The sequence below is a fragment of the Leopardus geoffroyi genome, chromosome C3, assembly GCF_018350155.1.
Source record: "Leopardus geoffroyi isolate Oge1 chromosome C3, O.geoffroyi_Oge1_pat1.0, whole genome shotgun sequence".
NCBI lineage: Eukaryota > Metazoa > Chordata > Mammalia > Carnivora > Felidae > Leopardus > Leopardus geoffroyi.
The window spans coordinates 5142269-5170196 of NC_059338.1; the positions used below are offsets into that span (position 1 = coordinate 5142269).

The window sequence follows — 27928 nt, forward strand, 5'->3', positions numbered from 1 at the left end:
CTCCGGGCCTGTAGAGGAGACCTGATCGTGTCCCATAACAATGGTGCCATTTACTGATATGGGAAAGAGTGGTGGAAAAAAAGCCTTGGAGAAGGAAATCCGATGTTTTTCTTTTTCTTTGCTTTTTGACATCCTGAACTTGGTATGTGTGGTGGACATCTAAGGGGAGATGCCAAGTAGGCAGTTAGTGATATAAGCCCGCAGGCCAGGGCTAGAGATAGAAATTTGGGAACCGCTGGCATATAAATAGTATTAAGACAATGGGCTTGGTTGACATTGTACAAGAACATGTCGACGGAAGAGTGAAAGGGGCCCAGCTCTGAGCCTCAGCTCCAGTGTTTACTGGTCCCCCAGAGGAGAAGGAGGTTCAGAAGGAAACTGAGAAGCAGCTGGTAAAGAAGGAGGAAAACTAGGCGGAACGTGGTGTCACAGAAGCCAAGAGAAGGGAGGGTGGTACCGATAATAAATAGGAGGATGTTTAAAAGGTTTAAGGAAACATAAGAATCAAGAAGTCTATATTTTATTACCTGGTCTATAGTGAAATGTAAGCTTAATTTTTCTCAAAATTTTTTTAAATTTTTGCTTTTGAGAGAGAGGAGACAGTGCAAGTAGGGGAGGGGCAGAGAGAGAGGGAGACACAGAATCCTAAGTGGGCTCCAGGCTCCGAGCTGTCAGCACAGAGCCCGACGTGGGGCTCGAACCCACGAACTGTGAGATCATGACATGCGCTGAAGTCAGACGCTTAACCAACTGAGCCACCCGGGTGCCCCAGCTTAATTTTTCTTATAAGCTCTTTTCTCACTCACCTGTCAGATATTCGTGGACACATTTCTAATTCTTGTTTTGGTAGGTGACCCTCCTCAGTGCTGTCCCGACTCAAGGTAGATTCTCGTAGATTTTCTGCTCTGGATGGATTAGCATCCCTGCCATGACACGATCTCTAATTTTCTGACTGGGCTTTGGCATCATAGATGTTGAAAAACATTTCTCTACCTGCCCTGAAGTCACAGATTATTCCTTTTTCCCCTCTGAAGGCCCTTAGAAGTCTTACTTTTTTTGATTGATACCCTTTGGTGCCCAAAGAGATTTCCTCTGAGCTTGAGGCCATCTTGCATGGGCATGGTAGTAACCCTCTTCTCTTTGCTTTCATGCCTCCACAACTCTGTTCCTAGAAGTTCTTCCTTCTTCCTGATCAAATTTTTTCTCCAGTCCTGTCCTATTCCACTGTTAATGTAATTGATAGCCACTATGTGAGATTAGTTTAACTTTGATGAATTTTGCTTGGCTCATCTGTTGTTTGCAGCCATCATCTCTGTTATTCCCCATTTGGACTCCCCCACCCATCCCCACTGAATCTTGAGGTCTTAACATTTATTTATTTTTGAGACAGAGAGAGAGAGAGAGCATGAACAGGGGAGGGTCAGAGGAGGAGGGAGACACAGAATTGGAAACAGGCTCCAGGCTCTGAGCCATCAGCCCAGAGCCTGACGCGGGGCTCGAACTCACGGACCGCGAGATCGTGACCTGGCTGAAGTCGGACGCTTCACTGACTGCGCCACCCAGGCGCCCCAATCTTGAGGTCTTAAAAGCTGTCTCCATTACATAGTTTCTAGCACATGGGCTCTCTTCAATAGTCCCAGTCTGTTTAAAATTTTGCATATAACTTTAAAATTAATCAATTTTTAAAATGTTTACTTACTGTTGAGAGAGAGAGAGAGAAACAGAGTGAGAGAGCTGAGGGGCAGAGACAGAGGGAGACACAGAATCTGAAGCAGGCTCCAGGCTCTGAGCCGTCAGCCCAGAGCCCGATGCGGGGCTCAAACTCATGAACCGTGCAATCATGACCTGAGCCAAAGTCGGATGCTCAACCGACTGAGCCACCCAGGTGCCCCCAAATTTTGCATGTAACTTTAAAAATGGATTGAGGGCGCCTGGGTGGCTCAGTCGGTTAAGCCGCCGACTTCAGCTCAGGTCATGATCTCACGGTCTGTGAGTTCGAGCCCCACGTCGGGCTCTGGGCTGATGGCTCAGAGCCTGGAGCCTGTTTCAGATTCTGTGTCTCCCTCTCTCTGACCCTCCCCCATTCATGCTCTGTCTCTCTCTGTCTCAAAAATAAATAAATGTTAAAAAAAATAAAAAAAAAATAAAAATGGATTGAAAATTTTAGAAGAATTGAATTGGTTTAAAATTACAAAACAATACACTATTCCTGTTGCTACTTAAATAATTCAGAAATGCATAAAGGAAATCATAGGGTACAAAAGCTGGACCATCTCACAGAGGAGACAGGTAAAGGTTGTCAAAGGTGACAGTGAGGGTGTCCCAGGACAATAGCTCTGTGTCAGGCATAGAAAATAACCAGCTCAGGGTGGAATATGGGGTCAGATGCTCCAACAGGCATGCCTCTAGAAGAATGTAAAGCCGATAAATTATTTAACAGATTTAACTAAGTGGAAAATTATATTGAGAATCACATTGACAGAGATAATGGAGGGCATGGGAATATAGATGTTCAATGAAAACAAAGCAAAGAGGAAAATGAGGAAATTAACTCTAAGAAAAACTAAATATTGTGCAAGAAGGGAAATGCAATCATAGTCACTTCTTGGCTCAGTAATCAGCAGTATTTTACAGTCATAATGATGAAAGCATCTGAATATGTGTTTAGCCAAAATTGAGATGCCTTCATGTTAGGAGGATGGATTAAGGAAAGAATGAATCTAAACAGATAAGATGTCAGTAGATAATGTGGGGCGTGTGTGTGTGTGTGTGTGTGTGTGTGTAGAAAGGACAGCACAGTATGGGAGAGGCAGATATAAAGCAAGAGACTAGTTAGTTGTCACATGCATGTCAAAAAATTTTTACGTTTATTTATTTTGAGAGAGAGAGAGTGCGTGCGTGAGAGAGCGAGCGCACAAGCAGGGGAGGGGCAGAGAGAAGGAGAGACAAGATCCCAAGCCGACTCTACGCCATCAGCACAGAGCCCGATGTTGGGCTCGAACTCACCACCTGTGAGATCACGATCTGAGCTGAGGTCAAGAGTCGGACGCTTAACGGACTGCACCGCCCAGCCACCCCAGTTGTTATATGCGTTTTAAAGCACTATTTGAACTGTCTGTAGATAAAACTAATGAAAATTAATCAAAAGCAAAAAAAAAAAAAAAATGTAGCACAACTACATGTTCTGACATTGGCGAGTTGTTTAAGAGATACTCTTTCTTTAAAAACTGTTTGTTTATTTTTATTTTTTAAGTAATCTTTACACCCAGTGTGGGGCTCGAACCCACAACCCCAAGATCAAGAGCTGCACGCTAGGAGTGCCTGGGTGGCTCAGTCGGGTAAGCGTCTGACTCTTGATTTTGGCTCAGGTCATGATCTCAGAGTTTGTGAGATCGAGCTCCACCTGGGGCTTTGTCTCTGTCACTGTCAGCGTAGAGCCTGCTTAGGATTCTTTCACTCCTCTCTCTCTCTTTCTCTCTAAATAAATAAATAAATAAATACACAAATAAATAAATACAAAGAGTTTCATGCTCTAACACCTGAGCCAGCCAGGGACCCCTGAAGAGATATTCTTAAGCAGAAAAATTGTAAAAAACATTTCATTTTGGTAAAAAGCTTACACCTTTGATAGGGAACGATTTGTGGTAGTTATGTTGGGGATTGTATGGAATTTCTGTTTATGGAATGTTTGAATCATTTATAATGAGCATGTATTTATTATTTTTGTGATCAGAAGGAGACACGTTGAAAAACGGTGTATTAGAGTGACATCAGCTAGATGGTGGATACGAGGGCCTAGCTCTGGTCCTCCCAGGGGAACCCTGATTTAACAGCCATTCCTGGACAAATACACTTTTACGAGAGCTCCGGGGTCCCGTTGAGAGGTCCTAGCGCCTGAGTGGAGCACAGAATCCGAGAACAGACACATTGCAAAGGGTGAGAACAATTTCACTTTCCTCACATCACCCCAAGCTGGCACAGCTCAGTGCTTAGAGAGACTCCCTCAGTCTGGTTCCTCCCACAGGAGACCCCGTGAAATGAGCGTCCTCCTTCCCCAGTCTTTCGCAATGGGCCCGGGAGGCTTGCTTCTGTCCCCCGGAATGCATAGGGACGTTGCATTTCTGTCTCATTGGGGGGCAGCTAAGAACAAAGCAAGGGGGCTGGGGCCCATGGCAACTGACGTGTGGATCTCAGAAACCAGCCTAGGGGCCCTGCCAGTGAGCTGGTCCACCAGTGGACCCCCACAGCAAGCCCGCATCCACCCCTGCAGGCGGTCCCCCATAGTGGGGAGCCACACGACTCGCACGCACAGCTCGGCAGCCAGCCTGGATCCCAGCAGTTGGCTTTGGCTCTACAAGAGGGGGAGAAAGCACCTTACCCCCGACTGCTCCTTCACCAGGGAAGGAGAGGTAGGAGTTGGCACCCATTATCCTGGCACATCTGTGTGCTGCTCTGGGGAAGATAGACCCGGTGCCTCGGCACTTGGCATGGGTCCGCAGAGTTGGGAGAAAGGGGATAAAATTTCAGTTATGTGCGAGGAATGAGTCCTAGAGAGATTCACCATACATCCTAGGGCCTATAATTAACAATATTGTACTTAACATTTTTCTAATCGGGTAGGTCTTATGTTAAGTGTTCTCGTCCCACCAAAAACTAAAAATTAAAAGTAAAAGGCTAGAGGACACTTCTCATGGTGCCAGATATGTTTATAGTCCCGACTGTGGTCAGTTTCACAAATGCATACTTCTCTCCAGACTCATCCAGTTGTGTGCCATTAAGGACGTCCAGCGTCTTGTATGTCGATCACACCTCCATAGAGCGTTGTAAAAAAATTCTTATTTTGAAGATCTCAAACGCACAAAAACATCAGAGAATTCTGCTCTGGGGATAAAAGAATGAAGTTTTAAAATCTGAGCCGAGTAGACTGGTAGGGAATGATGTAAACTGGCAAACCGGTAGGGAAGCGGGTCCCAGACAATGTATCCCTTCTCCTTTCTTGTGGTGAGGGTTTGTGAGAAGACTGTAAGAGTTCAGGAGGACACAATTTAACAACAGGAATAGTAACAACGCAACACTGACGCTCATGTTTATCGGGCTCTGTGAATACACCAAGGGCTGCAGGCACATTGTCTTTAATTCTTCCAGGACTCCACTAGATGCTTATTTATCTATTTAAAAAATATCATTGAACACTGTTTTCAACGTCTGTTTATTTTTGAGAGACACAGAGAGAGCACGAGCAGGGGGTGGGGGGGTGCAGAGAGAGGGGGAGACCCAGACTCCGAAGCAGGCTCCAGGCTCCGAGCTGTCCGCGCAGAGCCCGCCGCGGGGCTCGAAGTCACGGACCGCGAGATCATGACCTGGACCGAAGTCAGTCGCTTAGCTGACCGAGCCACCCAGGAGCTCGGATGAGCATTTTCTAGGTGCTAGATCCTATGCTAGGTGGTCAGGATACTGAGATGAAATCATTGTGGTCCTTGCTCCCCGAGAGCGTATGGAGTAGTCAGAGAAAGAGACGTTAAATATAATAAATAGTCGGCATGTGATAGACGACATGGAAAGTGTGACAGAATACAAGGGGATGCACTTCAGATAGAATGGTCTGAAGGTCTCTCTTGGAGAGTGACATATATGCACCAACACCTATAGAATGAGGAGGAAGGAGGCAGACAGAGAAGGATCTGGAGGCAGATGTGAGCAAACTCCTCCGAGGAGCTGAAAGAGAACCAGAGAGGCCAAATCAGAGAGAGAGAGGAGTGAGTGGTGACGGCCGAGGTTGTAGATGCGCCAGGCCATCCAGAGCCACGGAGACTCAGTTTCTTTCTGAGTGACCGGGAAGTCCCGCAGGGTTCATCTTAAGCAGACAAGTGAAGGGTCTGATTTATATTAAAGATATCACTCCGGCTGTCTTGTGGAGAATGGACCGGAGGGAGATAAGAGCAAACCTGGGGGACATTTGTTTGGAGTTTACTGTTGTAGCCCAGGTTGGAGATGATGGTGGGTTAATACAGGATGGAGGTTGAAGGTTTGGAGAGAAGCGGGTTGATCTGACATACATGTGTGGAGGTAGAGTCCAAAGGGCCTGGTGACGAAACAGCTGAAGTCAAGGATAACTCCGGTTCCTGGTTTGAGTTAACAGGCTGATCCCCATTTTTCAGTCTAGCAGACCAGAGCTCGAGAGGTTCCGTCACGGGTCCCGGGAGGTATGTCTAGTAAATGATGCGTGAGGGTTTGGGGATGGGTCCGTCCAATTCCGGAGACAACGTATGTAACACACAGTACTCTCTCCCAGAGAATCGCAGTCCTGCTGCTCTCTACAAGGAGAGAAGTCGTTGTCTTCTGAATTACCACTCCCAGTCAACCGCAACCCCATCCGTTGCCAAAGAGAAAGTCAATATCCAGGCTTGTTCGCCGAGGCGTGTTTTGACCCGGAGCACATTAGAAAATGTTATTTGGGTCCCATGTTGGAAATGATGTCATTCCTTCGATATTTGACGCAGGCGAACAGGTTCCGGTCCTCAGAACTGGAAGTGATGATCCTAGATATTCAAGTTCTCCAGGCAGAAACCACGCTGTGTTTGTTCTCTCCCAAGGGATCGGGAGAAGCCATGTCCTTCCTGCATTCCTGCTGAGACCCCTCAGCCACTTGGTTGACGTCGCCGAGGGCAGTCGTCCGGGGAGAAATGGGCTTACTCTAATGGCAAAAAGGAAAATCAAGCAGGTTAATGGGGACCAGTGTCTCAGGCTACCTCTCGTGGCTATAGAGGAGGTCTGGAAAGCACTAAGTGACAGATAGGAATACGGAGCTAAGGCAAAACTGACTTAAAATTTTAATTTAAACAATTTAACTGAATTCGGGTAGGTTGGAAACTCAGTGATGGGTGACGAGCCTCATACAAGATAACTTCTACGTTTTGGTGATGCCCTGAGACCTTCTACATTCCGCTGGTGTCTGTGCCATCTGTCCCGTGGCCCCCTTTACTTTTGCTTCCCTTATAAAGTCCTAAGTCTAAGGAGAGAGGTAAGCTGTGAGAACAGGGCACACTCACGGGCTCACCTCTTTGGACTGATGAACCGCGGAGTAAATTGTGGAGGAATCAGTGCTTTTCATAGGCGTTGGGTTACTCGTTTGCTGTAAAAACATAATCATAGACATTCGGCTCACAGACAAAGAGATATTTGTGCAGAGAAAGACAACGCAACACAGAGGGGCGATGTCAACATCCTCCAGGAGGAAAGGGTAAGAGAGTATGTAGCAAGAGGGGCTGGAGACCAAACACCACGAGCTCTCAAGCCAGAGGAAGTTGAGTGACATTTCCCGAGGCCCACACACGAAGCACAACACCCCGGCAAACCAGTGGGCTCGAGAGCCAGAGAGGGACAGAAGGGCAACCTTGTTGGCGGGTGTGTGAAGAAAGGGAAGCGTTCTTTCCTGCATCGGACTCTGCCGTCCTTCGTCCACCTTATGCCAGAGTGTATAGGAGTATTGTATCTTTTGTCTTAGCTCCTTTGGCAGAAGGCCCCGTGCTCATGGGTTTTGACATTTAAAACGAACTAAGGAATATTTAGGGCATGGAGAAAACCTCTGAAACTCTCCAGAGTACGATTTTCTTTTTTTTCTGAAGAAGTGAGCAAGTTGGCTGGAGAGCCGTTTTTTGGGTTGTTGAGGGTGATGCATCTTGTCCCCAAGAGAGAATTAGAAAGGCAGCAGAGATATTTGGACCAGGGGGAGTACCCTTCTTGTCACCTCCCTTCATGGTCACACAGCACCATGAGGAGCTGTGTCAAGGGACATTTGCTTGGGGAACCTAAGATTTCTAGCGGGATCATCGCTTCCATCAGTGGGTGAGTGCTGAGTTATCTTGGCTTACTTTTCAGAAGGTGGATGGTGTTATTTAGAAGGGTCCACCTGCGGATGCTTTACTTTGGGGGTGGTGGGAAATTGCTGATGTGTGGCAAAGGAGTTCCTGGTGGCTGCCCAAGGCCATCTGCTATGTTGCAGAGGGGAGGGGAGCGTTGAAGGCCGCTCACGCCTTTACCGTCTTCTACTGTTGCGAATCCTTGCCCCACCTCCCCCCTTGAGAGAGGGTTTCTCAGTTCCTCTATTTCTACTCCATCCAGGGCAAGAAACCCCCCTGCCACACAGTTGTGCTCTCTGGAAACTCTCAAATTTCATTGAATTCCGATCTATTCAGCAAGTGTTTACTGGGAACCGTGCTCAGGGAACAGAGAGGAAAACATCATTTTCACTTCCAGGCAGCTCGTAATTAAGCTGCCAAGGGACAAGACTTCCTGATGCATCACGCAGTTAGAGGACCATGTAAAGTAGGGCGTGAGCGAACACATCATGGGGCGAGAGCCCTGGGGGCTGGCAAGGTCCCCCATGCAACGTCGTCGCTGCTGCCACTGCCTCTCCTCTCCTCCACAGTGGGGGTCATTGGATTAAAGAGATGACTGTGGTGACAAGTTTGCGTACGAAGACTCTAAAAGCCGTGCCAATGATGAAATATAAAGCTGAAGGGACTCACCCTCTTTGGATGAGTGACACGAGCATACACGGTGTTCCCCGAAGAGATGGAGACATACTCTAAGTTATTCGTGTTCTCTGCTGTTAACACAGGAAGGCACAGTCAGTGTCCTGCTCTCTCAGTGTCCCACTCCACGGCACTTTGTGGCCCCAAAGAGGCAGATGGTCGAGGCAATGCCCTTCCTTAGGGTTCATTCATTTTTGACACTCTTTGAAGTTCTGGGTTGAACTAGAACCTTCTCAGCCGTGTGCTCTATTTCTGACCTCATCTCCTGGGGGGACGTGGTCTTGAGGTGTCCTAAAGCTTCAGTGTCTCCCTCTGGATTCACATGTGGACCAGTGAGCTCCCGGGACCAAAGAGCACTGCCTCCACAGGGGCCAGGGAACGCCATTGGCAAGTTTAATGGAGCCGGGTTATGTCACATATAAAGTATTAGTAAACTTCTCAGATTCTATTCCAGATGGTTGTATTATGGATAGTTATATTATATTATATTTATTATTACTGCTGAGAAACCGGAGGCTCAGGAAGTTCAATTAACTTGGCACAAAGCCAAAGAGGAAGTGATAGAACAGGAACTCAGATGCCTGCCTTCTGACTCTGAACCTCACGTTCGTCCTCTACACACGATGTCGTGTATCTCTGACCCCTGAAATGAGACTCGCAGCCAGTCTGAGTCCAGACCTGTGTTCCTGTCTCTGTATCGCACTTTTCTTTTTGGACTGGGTCTACTCAGTGTTCAAATCCCCTGGCTGAAAGAGTGGCAGGGTCAGGCAATTTGTCTGTGGACCTTTGATGCTCTAACCCTGTCCCTGCCCTGGACTTGCTGGTTGATAATGGACAGTGAGCCTTTCACTGGTACCTGGTTTCTCATCAACAGGGTGGGGAGCCACCCTCATCCCAACGCCTGAGATCCTTCAGGGACAGACATGCATAGTTACGGGTCACCTCTCTTTCACCATCTGGTCCCCCTGAGCAATGGTATTCTGACTCCCTCCTCTCTCATTACCCAGCCTTCTGACTGGCCCCTTTCCTCCTTCACTAGGACTCCCCCTCTGTCTTAGGATTGGGAGCTAAGAGTCTACAAGCTCACCAGAAGTCTGGGTTTGTTGAGCAGAGAAATGAAAGATGCCTGAAAAATAAAATCAGGGAAATGGAAATTTGTGAGTGCAGTGTGAGAGGTCCCCACGCCCTACCCCTCGCCCACAGGTGTCTCTCTAGAGGATGTGGTGCAGGGGGACCTGAAGGGGAAGGGCAGCCAGGCCTTGAGGCTTGGTCATGCATTTTCTGGAGAAAATTAGCATGTGTGCGGTCACATCCCAGGGGCCGTCCCAGTGGACCTTCCTCCCTCCCTTTACCTCTCTTGCACAAACAGCATTTCTTCCTGCAAACAACAAGTAACACGATGACTGGACATATCAAAATAATAGTCACAGGTGCAATCCATAGGGTACCAATGGATTTATCATTCAAAAAATCTGAAAAACGAAAAAGAGAAGAGCGTTTTTCTTCTGAAAAGACCCCTCCTGAGGGTCTCTGCTGAGCCTCTTCTAGGCCACCTTTGGGGGCTGGGTGGGTTCCGGTTCTGGGCAGCCTTTCTGGGAGTGGGAGTCCCTGTGCTGGACGGGGCAGGAGCCTGGTAGAGCCGATGTGGGGAGCAGTTCCGACTTCCCAGGGACTTGGCCCCTGGGCCCTGAGTGGGCTGGAGGACTAGGGGGAGGGAGGGAGGGAGGAGAGGCCTCTGGAGGCAATGAGAGGTACGGAGCTGGGGGGGGGGGTGTTAGTCCTACCCCAGCAGTGTTGGATGGCCTCCCCCTGAGCGCCTGTTTTGGGAAGTCACCTTGGGCAGGAGGGACATCCCACATCCCACAGCTGCTCAAGGCTCTCGGGGAGACCTGAGACCGACTGTTACCTTTGCAGAGACTCTGGGTGGAAACAGAGAAGGACAGTTGGCTGACAGGATTCTCAGCTATGCAGGTGTACTTCTCTTCGCTGGACTTCTTGGGGTCCCAGGACAGAGTGAGGTTGGCTTCTCTTATAGATATGCTTCCTGCGACCTCCCACCTTACTAGGTTGTTGTCATTCGTATTCTCCACAGAGCAGGTCAGGTGGATCTCACAGGTCCCATTCTCGGATCGCCAAGTGTGGTTGGCCACTTCTAAGTTCCTCAGTGGTCCTGCACGCAGGGAAAAGGCCCGGCCTGAGACCAAATGGCTTGGTCTTCAGGCCATTGTGAAAAATACCCTTCCCACCGCAAAATGCTTCTGTATTCCTCCCAACACTCTACTGTATACTATGGCCTGTCTGCTCTGTAAGTAACTTGGCTTGTATTGCCTAAAGGATGGTGTCAGGGTCTGGGGTGACCAGTGATGAGGGACATCAGCATGAGACAGAGCAGCCAGGGGGAGAAGTGGGTGGGGACACACGACGGCCATCACCAACTAGTTGTGTGATTCTGGGCTGCTCAATTTACTTTCTGGGCCCCAGTGTATTCCTGGCATCCTTTCCAGCCTTGTACACTGGCCTTGTGTGAAGACGTTGGGGAATTTAGCTGAGGGCCAACTGGCCCTTAGGGCAGAAGCCAGTAAACCAGACTCAAGAGCCCCATTCTCTCCACCATCAGAGTTCCCTAGCTGAGGTGGAAGATAAAAGCTCGGTGTCCTTGGGGACTTGTACTTCTCACGAATCTGCAGGAATGCCGGTCCTCATTGTATCGGATGCTGGCTCCAGTGAGGACAAAGAGATCCTGATGCGGAATGTCAGCAAGACAGAAAGGGAAATGTCGAGAGCCAAAAAACTAGAGAAAGAAGTGAGGGAACTGAACGAGCAAGTAATTCTGGAGAACCAAGAAGTACAATATATCCAGGCATTTGAGAAATTTCTAAGAGCAAAGATCAGAAAATATTGGCTATTGAGACGCCAGTAGCGCGGTGCCTGGGTGGTTCAGTCGGACTTTGGCTCAGGTCACGATCTTGTGGTTCATGAGTTCGAGCCCCGCATCAGACTCTGTGCTGACAGCTCAGAGCCTGGAGCCTGCTTCACATTCCGTGTCTCCCTCTCTCTCTCTCTCTGCCCCCGCCCCCCGATTTGGGCTCTGTCTCTTTTTCTCAAAAATAAATAAACATTAAAAGATATCTTTAACAAATGTCTGTAGCTGTGAATCAGTAGGGATGTGGGAGTGGTCCAGAAAAAGGCCACTGAGCGGGGCTTGGCCTGAGGTAACGATGACCCAGTAAAGAACGGAATGACCCCGACTGTCTGGTGGGAAGATATTGAGGAATGCTCTAAGCTTAGTTAGTGGAGTAGAGGTGGGACATATTCTGACAGAAAGGAATTTCATGGAATGGAGAGTGTTGGATTTGGAGTTAGGAAGACCTTGGCCAGACTTATGGCTTTGTCATTTCCTGGTTATGTGACCGTGGAGACATTTTTAAATCTCTCCACGCCTTACACAAACTTACATCTTCGTCTCACGCCACCACATCAGGATACCCTGGTGGCTTTACCTCCAAAGTATATCCAGAATCCAAGCACTTCACAAAACCCTCTGATGGTTCTCAGTCTCACCAAGAGTAGAGACCAAAGTCCCTGTGAAGGCTCTCAGAGCCATACGTGATGTGGCCTCTATTTCCATACTGACCTTGTTTCTTGTTCCTCTCCCCTCACTCTGCTCCTTGGTCTTTGACCTCTTTGGCGTTCCTTGAGCCTGCCAGGCACAGGGGAGGCCTCTCCATTCAACTATCTGCATGGCTCACTCCCTCACCTCCAACAGGTCTTGGCTCAAATGCTATCTTCTCAGCCTATTATGACCACTCCATTTATTAAAAAATTTTTTTTTAATATTTATTTATTTTTGAGACAGAGAGAGAGAGAGAGAGAGGCAGACTGCAAATGGGGGAGGGGCAGAGAGAGGGAGGCACAGAATCTGAAGCAGGCTCCAGGCTCTGAGCTGTTAGCACAGAGCGCGACGCGGGGCTCCAACTCATGAACCACGAGATCGTGACCTGAGTCAAAGTCGGAGTCTCAACTGACCGAGCCACTCAGGCACCCCATGACCACTCCATTTAACAATGACTTCTGTTCCTTGTCACTCCTGATGCCAAAAGGTCCTGAGAAGGGTTTGGTGTTGAACCTCATGAGTATGGTTATTGCAGAAGTCATGCTTTGTCTTCTGACCAGTGGCTAAAGAACATTGTCTCAACAGTGTGATGGAGACTGATACGGGGTCTGTTCTCAGACTTTCCACCGGATGTCTCTCTTCTCTGCAGGGTCCTAGCACTGACTTGATGACCTCTGGTCACCCAGAGTGATTCTGCCTGTAGTGGGTTGAATGATGACACCCTCCCAAAAGATATCTCCACGTCCTAATTCCCAGAATCTTATTCAGAAAAGGGTCTTTGCAGATGTAATTAAGTGAGATGAAGAGATGATTCTGGATTATCTGGGTGGGCCCTAAATCCAGTGATAAGTGTCCTTGCAAGAGGAGAGCAGAGAGATATTTGAGACAGAAGAGGAGATAACATAGGGAAAGGAGGAGGCGATGTGACAGGGAGGCAGAGACTCGTGTGACCCAGACACAGGCCAACAAACATTAAGGAGTGCCAGCAGCATTCCAGCAGAAACTGGAAGAGGCCAAGAACAGATTGCCCTCTAGGGCCTCCAGAGGGACGGTGGCCCTGCCCACACCTTGATTTTGGACTTTGGGCCTCCAGAATTGTGAGAGAATAACATTTCTGGGGGCGCCTGGGTGGCGCAGTCGGTTGAGCATCCGACTTCAGCCAGGTCACGATCTCGCGGTCCGTGAGTTCGAGCCCCACATCGGGCTCTGGGCTGATGGCTCAGAGCCTGGAGCCTGTTTCCGATTCTGTGTCTCCCTCTCTCTCTGCCCCTCCCCCGTTCATGCTCTGTCTCTCTCTGTCCTAAAAATAAATAAACGTTGAAAAAAAAAAATTAAAAAAAAAAAATTTCTGATGTTAGCCACCGACTTTGTGGTGATTTGTTTAACAGCTTCAAGATATCAATAGACTGTCCCAGGGTGACTTTGCCCGTTTGGTTGGAATTCCTGTGGCAGACTTTTCTAGACAACCTCTCTTTCCTATCATATTTACCTGTTCTGCGTCCTGTTCTTTTAGGGACATGACTTTGACCAATCTAACACGGTACATCTGCCAAATATTTAGGGGATTATAAAGGTTCACAAGTAACCTATTTGTGGTGACATCTTATTTTAACTGAAGTGCTTTTTTGGATTCCACGTCTTAACCCAAAGGGCTCTGGGTGAGTTTTAGACACTGTAGGCTCTCGGGTAGATGAGACGTATGGAATCTCGGTGACCTTCAAAGTTGCCAGTTCCAGCTTGAATCTCCTATACAACATTCCTGGTAAGAGATGGTCTTAAAGGCATTCAAGGCATCTCGAACACCACTGATTGCTAGAAGGATCTTTTTTTTTTTTTTTTTTTTTTTTTTTTTTCTGATACTGATTGGCAAGCTGTCTCATGGTTTCCATAATTTTATGTTGAGGACGTGAACCGTCTGGGGAAAATGTTCTTGGAAATTAAATAACCTTGTAGAAAAGATCTTTCTCGTTATCAACTCATCCTTACAGAGCACTTTCTAGGTACACCACTGTTCTGTATACTGATCATTCTCCATTGAGCCAGACGAGCCTTTGTGTAAAGGGACGTGTCATGCCAGCTAGTCATGTGGGAAGCTCTCCCACTTACTGTCCCCTCTGTGACTGTAGGCAGGTTGCTGTGACTGATGCTGTGCCTCAGGGGTAAGGGTTCGTATCCACCTCGTGGAGCTTTGGTGAAGATTACCCAACAGATACAGGTAATGCACATGGTAACAGAGTCACAGCTATTTCACTTCTGTTACTTCCATTACATTTCTTTTTTTTTTTTTTAAAGTTTTATTTATTTACGTAATCTCTACACCCAATGTGGGGCTTGAACTCGTGACCCCGAGATCAAGAGTGATGCCCTTCCGACTGAGCCAGCCAGGTGCCCCACTTCTATTACATTTCTACTCAAGAGGGACTATTTTTTTTTAAGTTTATTTATTTACTTTGAGAGAGAGAGTGAGTGAGCGAGAGCAGGGGAGGGGCAGAGAGAGAGAGAGAGCGAGCGAATCCCGATCAGGCTCCATGATGTCTACGTGGAGTTGGACGTGGAACTCGATCTCACAACTCTGAGATCATGACCTGAGCCGAAATGAAAAGTCAGATGCTTCACTGACTGAGCCACTCAGGTGCCCCAAGAGGGACTATTTTATTGGGTGAGGGAGAGTGATGTGATTGGGGGCCAGGAGTCACAAGACTTAGGTTCTATTCTCCACTCTGTCACTCACTGGCCGAGCAATGCCATTGAGATTGTTTACTGCTGGACCTCAGTCTGACTCCAAATACTACGCTGTTTACCACTAGGCTATGGTGGATACTGGCTGTCACATAGGATTGACATACGTCCTACCTTTCAGTCCATACACAATTAACCCCCATGCTTTCACTCACTGAAGATCCTCAGCCTGTAACTGGAAAACACTGTAGAGGTTTGTGTGGTTATCTGGGCATGGTAAGATCCTGCGTCAGCCATTGTCAGGTTGCTGAGCTGTAAGGAGTAGTTCCTGGTGAATTGCAGTCGGTCTTTCCATTTTGGATTCGTCAGTATGATCTGTGGATCTGAAGGATCACTTAGTTGTATGAAGGTTATAGATGTTCCGTTGTAAAGCCAGGTGATGGAAAGAGTATCCTCAGATATAGGAAGCTTCAAGGGAAAAGTTACCGACTCCCCCAGGGTTCCATTCACCATCAGTGGGGTTGAGCTGGCTTGTGAAGCTGTGTGCCCTGTAAACACAGAAGAGAAATTGCTTTAACCTCCCCCCCCACTGGCTCACCCCTTGCTCCCCACACCCTTTCCCTACCTCTGCCCATCTGTTAGAGCCTTCTGATACTGATGCCCAGACATATGATGAAGAGACACAGGGTTAGGAGAAGTGTGGAAATGGACAATCACAGAGGCCCCACCCCCAGCAAAGTGTCTGGTGTTCTTGGATAATGGGAAGTTGGCCCAGATGGTTCTGGCCCAGTCCACCCTCCTATCCTGGCTGGTCACTCTTGGGTCATGACCACAATATCTGACTCCAGCCTCTGAGTTCTCTGGGCCCGAGGTGGAGGGAGAGAGGGAACTGCGTCAGCTCCCTAGCATAGACTCCAGCAATCACAAGTCTTTGCTGATGAAGTTTAATGAAAGCTCAACACTCACTGATTATCTGCTGTGCCCAACATAGTAGGTTTGTGGGTGGGTGGGGCGGTGGTTAGAGGACTGATACTAGGAATTTATAGCTCTTTACATTCATTATTTCCTTCGATGCTGGTGCAATTCTGGGAGGCAGATCGGATGGATATTATCATCTCCATTTATAGATAAAAGAGCGGGGGCACAGATTGTTTAACTCATTTTTTTTCCCAGGGTCACACAGCTACAGAATAAGGGTCAGGACTCAGACCCAATGATTTTGACCTCACTTGCTTTTTGCTCTTTTGGTGATACCAGAAAATATCTTTTCTATTCTCCAAGTGGAGGAGATAAAACTGATAAATACAGAAGCGATAAATATAACTTCAAAGGAATAGACGGTGGTCCTGTTCTCGTGAGCCTATCTCAGAGCCGTTCATGTTTGAGCAAAAAAGGTGAAATGGTCACAACGATTCTTTTTTTTTTTTTTTAATTTTTTAAAATGTTTATTTACTTTTTTGACAGACAGAGAGAGAAAGAGAGCATAGGCAGGGGAGGGGCAGAGAGAGAGACACACACACAGAATCTGAAGCAGGATCCAGGCTCTGAGCTGTCAGCACAGAGCCAGAGCGGGGCTCAAACTCACAAACCATGAGATCGTGACCTGAGCCGAAGTCTGGCGCTTAACCGACGGAGCCACCCAGGCGCCCCTGGTCACAACGATTCTTAAAGAGGATGCTTCCCGAGCATCCTCTGCAAATACGTAGCACTCATCACACCATTTTGTGGTCCTGTGTTTGCTTGTTTGTCTAACTGGCCGTGCCCTGATTATCTTTCTATTTCGGCACTGTGTCTAACGTGAAGGAGGATCTGGAAATGTTTGAGTGAGTCGGTGAATATGTAACTGTAACCAGGACCCCCAACCTTCTCCAGATCTCTTACTTCTCAGGAGAAGATCTAAGCAGGGAGGAACTACCTCTCGGGATCCTGACGCTCAGCTCTTGGGCGAGCTCACACTGCCTCTCTCCTTCCTTGATGGTCGTGCAGAAGCCAGGCACTGAACGCTGCCGGCCATTCCCACCCCACCCCCCCCCCGCCCCGCACCCCATCTTTCCCATCAGGGGTTTAACGTGATGGGGAAGATTTCTCATCTTAACCTCTCTTCCCTCTAGGAACGGCATGGGGGACGATCCCAAGCAAAATCTTGAGCAAAAGATGTATTTTGCCTTTTCCTGTTGTCGATCCCACTTACTGAAAGTTTAAAAACAGGCAAAACAGATCTGCTTGAAGTCAGGATAGTGGTTACCTTTGAGGAGGAGCGAGAGAGAGCAGGTAGGAGGGAGCAAAAAGGGGGACTCTGGGGTGCTGAGAATGTCCTAGTTCTTGACCTGGGTCTGGATACTCGGATTTATTCATTTTGTGATAATTCATTGAGTTCACACTTAGGATTTGTACAGTTTTCTCTTCATGTGTATATTTCAGTTAAAAAATGTTAGAATGGTGACAAAACCCAAACCAAACCAAAACAGTTACAATGACCTATGAAGACCAAAAGGTGGGGCGCCTGGGTGGCTCAGTCGGTTGAGCGCCCGACTTCGGCTCAGGTCATGACTTCGCAGCTCGTGAGTTTGAGCCCCGCGTCGGGCTCTGTGCTGATGGCTCGGAACCTGGAGCCTGCTTTGGTTTCTGTGTCTCCCTCTCTCTCTGCCCCTCCTCTGCTCTCCTCTGTCCCTCTCTCTCTCTCTGTCTCTCAAAAATAAATAAACATTAAGAAAACTTTTTTTTTTTTTTTAAAAACCAAAACGATCTGCTCGTGTTTGTGTCTTTGACCTATTTTTTCTATAACTCTCCCCAGACCAGTTGACTTTGCTCAAACTACGCTGTCCTGGCCATTCCTTGAGCAAGCCAGGGCGGGTTCACCTGCCCTTCCCTCCGCCTGGAAGGGTGTTGTCTCTCAGGTGTGCATGTGGCTCATTCTTTCATCTCTAGAAGATCTTTAATGTACACATTCCCTCTCAGAGAGGACCGCTCTTCCCTCATCACCAACCCTTACCCCTGTACATTCAGCTGCTTTTGGACTTCTTTTTCTCCGTAATACTTACCACCTAGCCTACTTTATAATTTGCCTTAAAGAAAAAAATTCTCTCTCCCTTCTACTAGAATGTAAGCTCCCTGAGAGCAAAGGTTTCCGTCTGTCTTCTTCTTTGTTGTGATCACTCTTGAACACTGCTTGGCACAGCACAGGCCCATAGGATTCATTCAGTGAGTATCTGTGGAGTGACTGGGCACTCCGTTCTTTCTCTTGGAGGTTTTCTGTCCAAGATATTAAGGAGCAGATTCTCTTTTGTAAGGAGCCTGGGCATACCCTGGGGCCCAAGGACTCCCCAGGAGCTGTTGCCTCCTGCCTAGCACATTCCTTGACGCCTCCTTTTTTTTTTTTTTTTATAGATGGCAACTATTCATTGAACAAGTCATTCTTTCTACCATTTGCTCAGTTCTATGCCAGTTCAGTGAGTAGAGCTTTAGAACTCACGGCATTCAGACCATATGGACTAGATCCCTTTTATGGACCAGTTTCTGGGCTGAAGATTGGGAACCTGAATAAGAAATGTTGGGCCTCTGGGCTCACCATGTCGCAGAGGAGCCTAACAGGCAAGCGAGTAGTTTCAGTGCAATGAGCTGGGTCTGGAGCTAGGAAGGGGCTGACTTCTGCATTGACCTTGTACGGACCATCAATTGCACCCGGTACACTCAACACCAAGTACTTCTTTCTTCTTGTTGTAATTATGAGACTGTTTTCCTCTCTTTTCCAGAATCTTGGGGATAGAGACTGTGCTTATTATCTCTGTGTTCCTAGCACTTAACACAATTTCTAGCTCAATAAATGTTGACCCAACAGAGGTACGTGCTGTAGAGGAGCCCAAATAAATGAGCATCCGGGGCTGGGGGAGCTGGGGGTTGTCAGGAAACGCTTCACAGGGGCGATAACATCACAGCAGGGTTCTGAATAAAAACAAGAGGTTCCTATGGCCCAACTATTTGTGATTCTTCCAAGAGTGCCCCGCTCTTTCTTTGCCCCATTGTTCCCTTTGCCCGGAATGCCCTTTGTCGCTTTTTCCACCTGCTGCGTCCCTATTTATCCTTCAAGGAGGGGCTCAAATATCTGTTTGCCTCTGCTTATATTCGTGGGGAGTTTGTTTTGGTTCAGGGGAAGGAGAAAAGAGTCTGGCTGAAAAAGAGACCAAGGGGAAGAAAGTAGAGAAAAGGAAGGTAGAATTAGTCCCCTGAAGGTCTAAGAAGAAGAAAAAGGCTTAGGGCACTTTGCTCAGGGAAGGGGAAAGTCAGAAGTTACAGGAAATGTTCAAAAGCCCTTCTCTGAGAATTTTGGCACAAGGAGAGCTGCTTTGGGTTCCAGGCGATGCGATTCTGTCAGCAGGGAGAACCCCTCCACTCCGGAAACTCCTCAAAGCCTTTGCCCAGCTATCGGTTTTATCTTTTAGAAACCAACTAGTGAATTGCTGGAACAGGAAAAGAAACATTTTGAGTAGGACCCCCCAGGACATGCCTGGGCAGCTGAGTCATAAAGTGCCAGACAGGTACCTCAGCTCTAGGACAATATTAAAATCCCTGCCCTGGGACGGGCATAAATCTCATTAGCATACCGTACAATATATGTATAGGCACGTTTTCTGGGTGTGCATGTGAAGGTCTATGCCTGCCCATGACACGTGATGATCAAGCCTCCCCCTCTCAGTATCCATCCCAGACCCCAATAAGAGGAACCTGCTTATCTACAATTTTTTTTCCATTATCCAGATTCAGTTTTTATAAAGTTCCCAATGCTTGATGTGGATATATTGGTAGCTTGTTGTGGTTTTAATTTACCTTTCCCTTACGATCAGTTACATTCAATACCTTTTAATATATTTATTGGCCATTTCCATTTGAATGTTTACTTTAGTCACTTGTCTGTTGAAATCTTTGATCCACTTTTAAATGGATTCTCAGTTTTTTTCTTATTATTTAGGAGCTCTTGGTGTATTCTAGATACAAAATATATTTCGAAAATCTTTTTCTCCCACTTTGTGGATTGCCTTTTTACTCTCTTTTTAAAAATGTATTTATTGTTTAATTTACAACTAACTTGGTGCAACAATGATTCCAGGAGTAGGTTCCTTAATGACCTTTACCCATTTAGACCATCCCCCCTCCCACAACCCATCCAGCAACTCTGTTCGTTGTCTATATTGAAGAGTCTTTTATGTTTTGTCCCCCTCCCTGTTTTTATGTTATTTTTATTTCCCTTCCCTTATGTTCATCTGTTTTGTGTCTTAAATTCTTCGTGTGAGTGAAGTCACGTGATATCATCTTTCTCTGACTAATTGCTTATCTACAAATTTAATGCAATCTCTGTCAAAATACCAACAGCATTTTTCACAGAACAGAACAAACAATCCTAAAGTTTGGATGGAACCGCAAAAGACCCTGAATGGCCAAAGCAATCTTGAAAAAGTGGAACAAAGCTGGAGGTATCACAATTTTAGATTTTGAGTTACACCACAAAGCTGTAGTAATCAAAACAGCACATTACTGGCACACAATAGGCACACAGGTCAAAGGAACAGAGTCCAGAGCCCAGAAAGAAACCCACAATTATATGGTCAATTAATCTCTGACAAAGGAGGCAAGAACATGCCATGGGAAATAGAAAGGTCTCTTCAACAAATGGTGTTGGAAACACTGGGCAGCTACATGTGAAAGAAGCTGGACCACTCTCTTACGCCATACACAAAAATAAACTCAAAATGGATTAAAGACCCAAATACGAGACCTGAAACCATAACATTCCTAGAAGAAAACACGTCAACCATGGAAACATTTTTCTAGATACGTCTCCTTTGGCAAGGCAAACAAAAGCAGAATTGAACCGTTGGGGCTATACCAAAATAAAAACTGTTTCCCAGTGAAGGAAACCATCGACAAAATAAAAAGGCAGCCTATTGAACGGGAGAAGATACTTGCAGATGACATATCAGGTGAAGGGTTAGTAGCCAAAATATATAAAGAACTTATACAACGCAGCACCCCAAAACCAAATAACTCAGTTAAAAAATGGGCAGAAGACATGAACAGTGTCCAAAGAAGACATCCAGATGGCCAACAGACACAAGATGCTCAACACCACTCGTCATCAGGGAAATGCAAATCAAAACCACAAGGAAATGTCACCCCACACCTGTCAGAATGGCTAAAATAAAAAAAAACACAAGAAGTAGCAGGTGCTGGCGAGGTTGTGGAGGAAAAGGAACCCTGTGCACAACTGGTGGGAATGCAAACTGGTGCAGCCACCGTGGAAAACGGGAGGGAGGTTCCTCAAAAAATGAAAAATAGAACCACCGTACGACCCAGCAGTTGCACTACGGGGTCTTTACCAAAAAGATACGAAAACGCGAATTCAAAGGGATACACACACCCCTGTGTTTACAGCAGCATTGTTAACAATAGCCAAGATATGGAAGCAGCCCAAGCATCCATCGACGGACGAATGGGCCAAGAGTATGTGGCATGTACGTTCAATGGAATATTATTCAGCCCTAAAAAAGAACGAAATCTTGCCATCTGCAACAACATGGATGGACCTGAAGGCTATAATGCTAAGTGAAATCAGTAAGTCAGGCAGAGAAAGACAAATACATATGGTCTCACTCCTGTGTGGAATTTAAGGGATAAAACAAAGAAAAAAAGAGGCAGGCCACGAAACAGATGCTTAACTACAGAGAACAAACTGCTGGGCACTAAAGGGGAGCTGGGGCTGGGTAGGGCGATAGGGAAAAGAGGTAAAAGGAGTGAACAGCACACTTATCGTGACGAGCACTGAGTGATGCATTGAATTGTTGAATCACTACGTCGTACAGCTGAAACGAATGTAACACTGTTTGGTAACTACACTCGAAAAAAAGTTAGAGAGGGAGGGAGCCAAATCAGAAGAGGCTCTTAAAACCTGAGAACAAACTGCGGGTTGATGGGGGGTGGGAGGGAGGGGAGGGTGGGTGAGGGGCATGGAGGAGGGCACCTGTGGGGATGAGCACTGGGTGTTGCATGGAGACCAATTGGACAATAGATTTCATGAAGAAAATAAGTAAATAAAAATAAAATAAAATGAAATAATTACACTTGAATATTAAAAAATTGGTTTGAAAAAGGAAAAAAAAGGAGTCCGCTCACTCCTGTTTGGGGAGTCACCGCCTTGGGAATTATTCTCCGTGTTCTCCGTATTTGCTGCAAATAGAGGACTTGGTAAGGCAGCTCCAGCCGGTGTAGCTTCTCTCTGGAACTCACCGAGGGGCCCACCCGCATTGGCTCGGTAACAAATGTTGGTGACCCAGGTGGGACTCTTGTCCTTCTGCGACTCTGCCCTCCGATTCCCTGGTGTCTGGTGAATGGAGTAGCGGGCGGTGTCCCCTCGTCCTGGGCTAACCCCTTCAAGCTCCCGGGGCCGGGCTGGAAGTGGCTTCCTTGCGGGGTTCCCCCTCCTTGGTGCCTGTAACGACCACCAGTGTTGGGACCTCCCCCGAGATCCAGCGGCTGCACCGAGTGTTTTTATTCGGAAGGCTCTCTGCTGGCATAGGCCGGGTCTACGGCACAGATTTTAGAGGTACATTGAGAGTGTCTCACAAAGTCTGGGTGAACTGGGAAAGACCATTAGGAAGATTGCACAACCTGGCTATCCGGGAGGCTTGGATGCTCCAGCCTGGCGAAACGGGAGTGATCGTTTTGAGACTAGTCAGAGGGTAAATTTGACCTCTTCGCTGGGGACGCTGGACCCTGTTGTGCTCGTGCTTAGAGTGTCTCGTGCTTAGAGTCCGGGAGATTTGCCAGACGTCTCCATCCCGGCTGGTCTAGTATCTGTGAGTATGTTTTTACTCAATTGACTGTTGTCGACTGTCTGAATCTCCACACTGAGTGCCTGGCCGTTGTATACCTTGTCCTTCCCTTCTTTTCGGTACTGGCGATCTGTAAGTAGGACCCCCAGTTCTCTGGTGTAACTTCACTTACTAACAGTTAAGATAGACGCCCAGAGTCCTCGGCAGTCCCCAAGACCTTTCTTGCTCTAGCCTTTTTCTTTACAATTAAAAAAAATTTTTTTTTTAATGTTTATTTATTTTTTGAGAGAGAGAGACAGAGACAGAGACAGAGAGAGAGAGAGGGGAAGGGCCAGAGAGAGGGGGAGACACAGAATCCAAAGCAGGCTCCAGGCTCTGAGCTGTCGGCACAGAGCCCGAGGCGGGGCTCGAACTCACGAACTGCAAGATCATGATCTGAGCCGCAGTCGGACACTTAACCGACGGAGCCACCCATGGCCTTTTTCTTAAGGACAAGCCACTCGACTCTTAAATATTCTGTGAGCAAGATCGTGTGGCATTTGTGTCACCCCTAATCACTGTATGCGACCTTTGGAAGTTCAGAGGCTCTAAGGAAGGTTCCCGGAACACAGGACAAGTTCCATTCTGAACAACAGCCTGTGGCCTGTAGCCTCCAGCACTGGAAGGCTTTTGGATACTCCCCTTTGATGTGAAAGCGAGGGATGTTTTGCAGCAGCCTGGCCACAATAGACTTTAGAGGATGGAGGAAAATGGTCAGAAAATGGAACTTTATTTATTAAAAAAATTTTTTTTAATGTTTATTTATTTTTGACAGAGAGAGGGACAGACAGAGCAAGAGTGGGGGAGGGGGAGAGAGAGAGGGAGACACAGAATCTGAAACAGGCTCCAGGCTCCGGGCTGTCAGCACAGAGCCTGATGCGGGGCTCGAACTTATGGACAACGAGATCGTGACCTGAGCCGAAGTCGGACGCTCACCCGACTGAGCCACCCAGGCGCCCCCAGAAAATGGAACTTTAAAACTCAACAGCACATTGCAATGGAAACTATTTTGTAGAAAAGTAAGAGATCCCATATGTTCAGAAGCCCCAACCTTAGCGTTACCAGACCTTGAAATGCATTTGATTTACATGGATGTGAAAGATAAGGCGTGGCTGTGGGTAGGGGTGTTAACACAGATGCTGGGGCCCTTAAATAAAAGTGTGGTAGCTGATTTCTTTGAACATTCGGACATGGTGGCCAGGAGTTGGTGTCCCTGCCTGAGAGCTGGGGCAGCCACGTGCCTTTTGATAAAAGAGGTAAAAAGAAAGTATGGGTCAACCTAGGACAGTCTGGACCCTGCACCTGGTCTCCGGTTTATCAGAAACCAAAGGACATCTGTGGCTGTCCCAACACAGAACACGACAATACCAAGCCACCTGCCAGATCCCCCTCAGCTACGGCTGAAGCCGCATCGCACTTTAAACCCAGCTACCCTGCTTCCTGACCTCGCTCCTCCACCCCCCACAGTTGCCCAGAAGGAACCAATCAAGTCTCAAGTCGCAGAGATCTCCCAAGTGGATCCCTGGCCAGCGCGGAGGAAGGCCGATCTGTATATGGCAGCTTCAAATGGGCAAGAAAGGCAGGGACGTGGTGTCCCTGAATGCTCTTGTAGAGGCTAAGAGGCCGACCCCAGGCCCCTCGGCCCAAAAGGCAGACATAAAGTGCTACCAATGAGCACTTTATTCTACATAAAAGATTCTGAATACACCTTCTCTGTCTTCCATGCCCATGGAGCCAAATGGAAGGAAAGGCTTACGAAACCTGGATATAAAGAAACCAGCTTTGGCAGAGAGACCCGCGGGGTGTTGGAAACCGCGCACAAGTCGAGCAATGTGCCCATGGTGCATTGCGAGTGCCACCAGAAAGGAAATTCAGAAGTCGTACAGGCAAGTAGCTTGGCGGCCGCAGCCACAGGAAGGGCTGCTAGGTCACGGGAGATTTTGCAGCACAGCGATAACCTCCTTGCCTCGTTATCAGTCCGCCCCAACCTACCCCCATGTGGAGACAGAGGAGGCAGCAAAACCGGGCTGAGGATGGGCCCTGACAATCAGATGACAAAGAGCAGTGGGAAAGTCCAGGGGCCCAAGCAGACTTCTTGGGGGCTTCTTAAGAGTGCGCGTGATCTAGGGGCACCCGGGGGGCTCCGTCGCTTAAGCATCCGACTTCGGCTCAGGTCACGCTCTCACGGTGCCCGGGTTCCAGCCCCGCGTCGGACTCTGGGCTGACAGCTCGGAGCCTGGAGCCTGCTTCGGATTCTGGGTCTCCTCTCTCTGCCCCGCCCCTTCTCTCTCTGTCCCTATCTCTCTCTCCTTCAAAAATAAATAAACATTACAAAAAAGCGTTTAAAGAGTGCACAAGATCCAACTGACGGTGGCAGAGAAGCTTCATGCCTGTGGTCAACAAAGACAATATACGGTCCAGGGATGAAAGAGATTATTATTATTAGCCGAGGCAAGTCAGGCTAAGGGGACACTGCCTGCGGAAGACTGGCAAACGGGTTTTACCATCACGCCAGCAGCCCCTGGGGGTTTCAAATACTGGATATTTGTAGTTACGTTCACTAGAAGGATTGAGGCCTCTCCCTGTGGGGCAGGAATGGCAAATGAGGTAACAAAGGCCCTTATCAAAGTGGATATTCCCCTGATTTGGGCTACTGAGGTCACTACAAAGCCGTAATGGATTGACTTTCCCATCAAAGGTCATGTCTGGGATAGACAGAGCTGGGGACATCAAATGGAGGCCACACCCTGTACCTGGAGACCTCTAGAAAGACAGGACAGGACGGACACGTTATCTCCCACGGCTCTGCTCCCCTTGCACTTTGTCTTAGCTTCGGTGATGATCTCCCCGCCGTGATGTCCGCGCCTCCAGCCTCTGGTCCTCAATTTCCAGCCGCTCCCCGGAAATCTCACGGGTATCACCCTGATGTCTTCAAATCGGTAGATCCGACCTTGAACTCTCCGCCTCCCTTCCCTTCGTCCCCCAACTTCATCACCTCTGGCGACTCTGTCTGAAATCTCCCTGCCCCTTCCTTCCACCATCCTTCATATCCCCATTCCCCGCTTGATTTTTTTCCTCCTTATCATTTGTCACTGTCCACTATGCCATTTCACTTAGGTAACTTGTTTCCTCTGCTCAGATGCGAGCTCCGCGGGGAAGAGTTTTCGCCCGCTCTCTTCACGATGTGTCCCCAGAAGCTAGACAAGCAGAGCCTCCCCCACCCTCCTGGTGTCCGTCTTGTTAATTCTGCATCCACGGTGACTGTCACCGCGGCCCTTTCTTTTGCACTGCGGCTGTGTCTGGGCACTGGTCACTGTTTCTCAGAACTGTTGCAAGAGCTTGCCACCTGCTGGCTAACGAAATCTGGGCCAGTTATTTAAATTCACGTTGTAAAATGGGGTCAATATAGCACAAGCTCCCTAGACCTGTACTGAGGCTTATGTATATAATGCGTGCACAGTACTTGGCCCAGGGCCCTGAACAGAAGGCGTCAGGAAGTATTAGCTATTTTCATCCGCTGCCCTGGCCTAGCTTTTCTTTTTTTTTAACTTTTTTTTTTTTAACATTTATTCATTTTTGAGAGCGAGAGAAACAGAGCATGAGCAGGGGAGGGGCAGAGAGACAGGGAGACACAGAATCGGAAGCAGGCTCCAGGCTCTGAGCTGTCAGCACAGAGCCCAACGTGGGGCTCGAACCCACGAACTTCAAGATCATGACCTGAGCTGAAGTCGGACGCTTAACCGACTGAGCCACCCGGGCGCCCCATCTGGCCTAGCTTTTCTGTCTCGTCTCCTGCCCCGTCTGTCCCTGAAGCCTGTACTTTGGTTCCAGTAACCACCGGTGATAACCCAAACATGACACGAACCTTCCCGTTTTCCATGTACTGGTCAGTGGGGAACGGGGAGGCAGGACGGGCCAGGACTTTCTGTGGCCATATAAAGTTCTGGCAGCCTAGCTAGCCTCTGATATGAATCACAGGAAGGAAGAACCAGCGATCACAGTAATAAAATAGGGCTATTTCCAGCGTTTGCCCTGTGCCTAGAAATTTTGGCTACACTGAACCGTAGGGTTTTCAATATTTTCGACGCGGACACTGAAACTCAAGAGGCATAAGGAACCCACCTGAGGTCACCCAGCAAGAGAGTAGCTCATTTGGGGAGACAACTCACTTTCCTCACGGCAGAACTCTGTATTTCACAGCATGCTGGTTGTAAACTCCAAACTGTCTGCTCTTAGAACAAGCTCACCTCCCATGCCCCGCAGATAAATGCAGACACAGGGGAAGCTGTCAGCTCCAAGGGAGCGCTTCGTGTGCCAAGCGGAGAGGCGGTGACACCCACCCGGCCCCGCGGGGGACAGACAGACACCTATGCATGAGTGGTGTAGACTGAGCGAGCTGCACAAAACCAGAGAGTCACTCGGGGGGCTGCGCGACCACCCCCCCGCATTTACCTGGGCCGAGGCAGGAGACCAACGCAAGAGGCAGGAGCAGCCAGAGCATGACGGCGGGGCAGACAGGAGCCGGTGGCCTCCTGCGGCCGGTGTCCACCCTTGGCGCTTCTGTCATCAACTGAAAGTGATTCTCACCCGGACTTCTCCTTCCTCTCGGAGGTGTGGTAAACCTTCCTGCGCACCGACAGTCCTCATTTGCCTACTATTCTGTTTACTCTTTTCTGAGTGGAGTGCAACGCTCTTAAGTGTGCGACGTGAATTGCAATTTTCATTTCTGTCTAGTTCCTTTTTTCATTTTTTGACTTTTTTTTTGCCGGCGGTGGGGGGAGGGGGGGCGCGGGATGGCCCAAATGACAGGTTGTGGTGTGGTGACCCAAGAGTCACTGTTGTAACCGTCCCATTCAGTGGCATGAATGGCAGTCGAGGCCAATATTACAGGCTTACCTCGTTCTGTTGCGCTCCGCCTTGTTGAGCCTCACAGACATGGTGTTTCTCTACAAACTGAGGTTTTGTGGCCACCCTGGGTCGAGCCAGACTGTTGGTGCCATTTTCCAAGCTTTCTTTACTCTGTGACACGTTTTGGCAATTCTCGCAGTCCTTCAAACTTCTTCACGGTTTTTATTTTTATTTTATTTATTTATTTTTCATGTTTGTTTATTTTTGAGACAGAGAGAGACAGAGCGCGAGCCGGGGAGGGTCAGAGAGAGGGAGACACGGAATCCGAAGCAGGCTCCAGGCTCCGAGCTGTCGGCACAGAGCCTGACGCGGGGCTCGAACCCACGGACCGC

The 27928-nt window shown here is 48.1% G+C and overlaps 1 protein-coding gene across 2 annotated transcripts; it reads right to left on the reverse strand.

Annotated features, from left to right (window-relative positions):
* Positions 1-5688: 5688 nt before the first annotated feature.
* Positions 5689-27806, reverse strand: SLAMF6 (SLAM family member 6). 2 transcript variants are annotated; one of them, XM_045455156.1, is made up of 8 exons: positions 27141-27806; positions 15042-15374; positions 10441-10704; positions 9887-10006; positions 9622-9660; positions 8529-8608; positions 7058-7132; positions 5689-6694 (listed from the first exon to the last, which is right to left on the reverse strand). In XM_045455156.1, exons 1-8 carry the CDS (start codon positions 27253-27255, stop codon positions 6548-6550), a joined length of 1173 nt encoding a protein of 390 aa, XP_045311112.1. In that variant the 5' UTR covers positions 27256-27806; the 3' UTR covers positions 5689-6547. The 2 variants fall into 2 exon arrangements, with proteins under 2 accessions (XP_045311112.1, XP_045311113.1); XM_045455157.1 differs by lacking the exon at positions 9622-9660.
* Positions 27807-27928: the final 122 nt, after the last annotated feature.

Bases quoted from the DNA above. Each gene is read 5' to 3' on its own strand.
- SLAMF6 (XM_045455156.1), bottom strand. From the start codon at position 27,255: ATGACAGAAGCGCCAAGGGTGGACACCGGCCGCAGGAGGCCACCGGCT. The intron at 8,609-9,621 runs GTGAGCTTGTAG...CTGTGTTAACAG, and splicing joins TCAACAAACCCAGACTTCTG to CAGAGAACACGAATAACTTA. The intron at 7,133-8,528 runs GTGAGTCCCTTC...ATGTTTTTACAG, and splicing joins GTGTCACTCATCCAAAGAGG to CAAACGAGTAACCCAACGCC.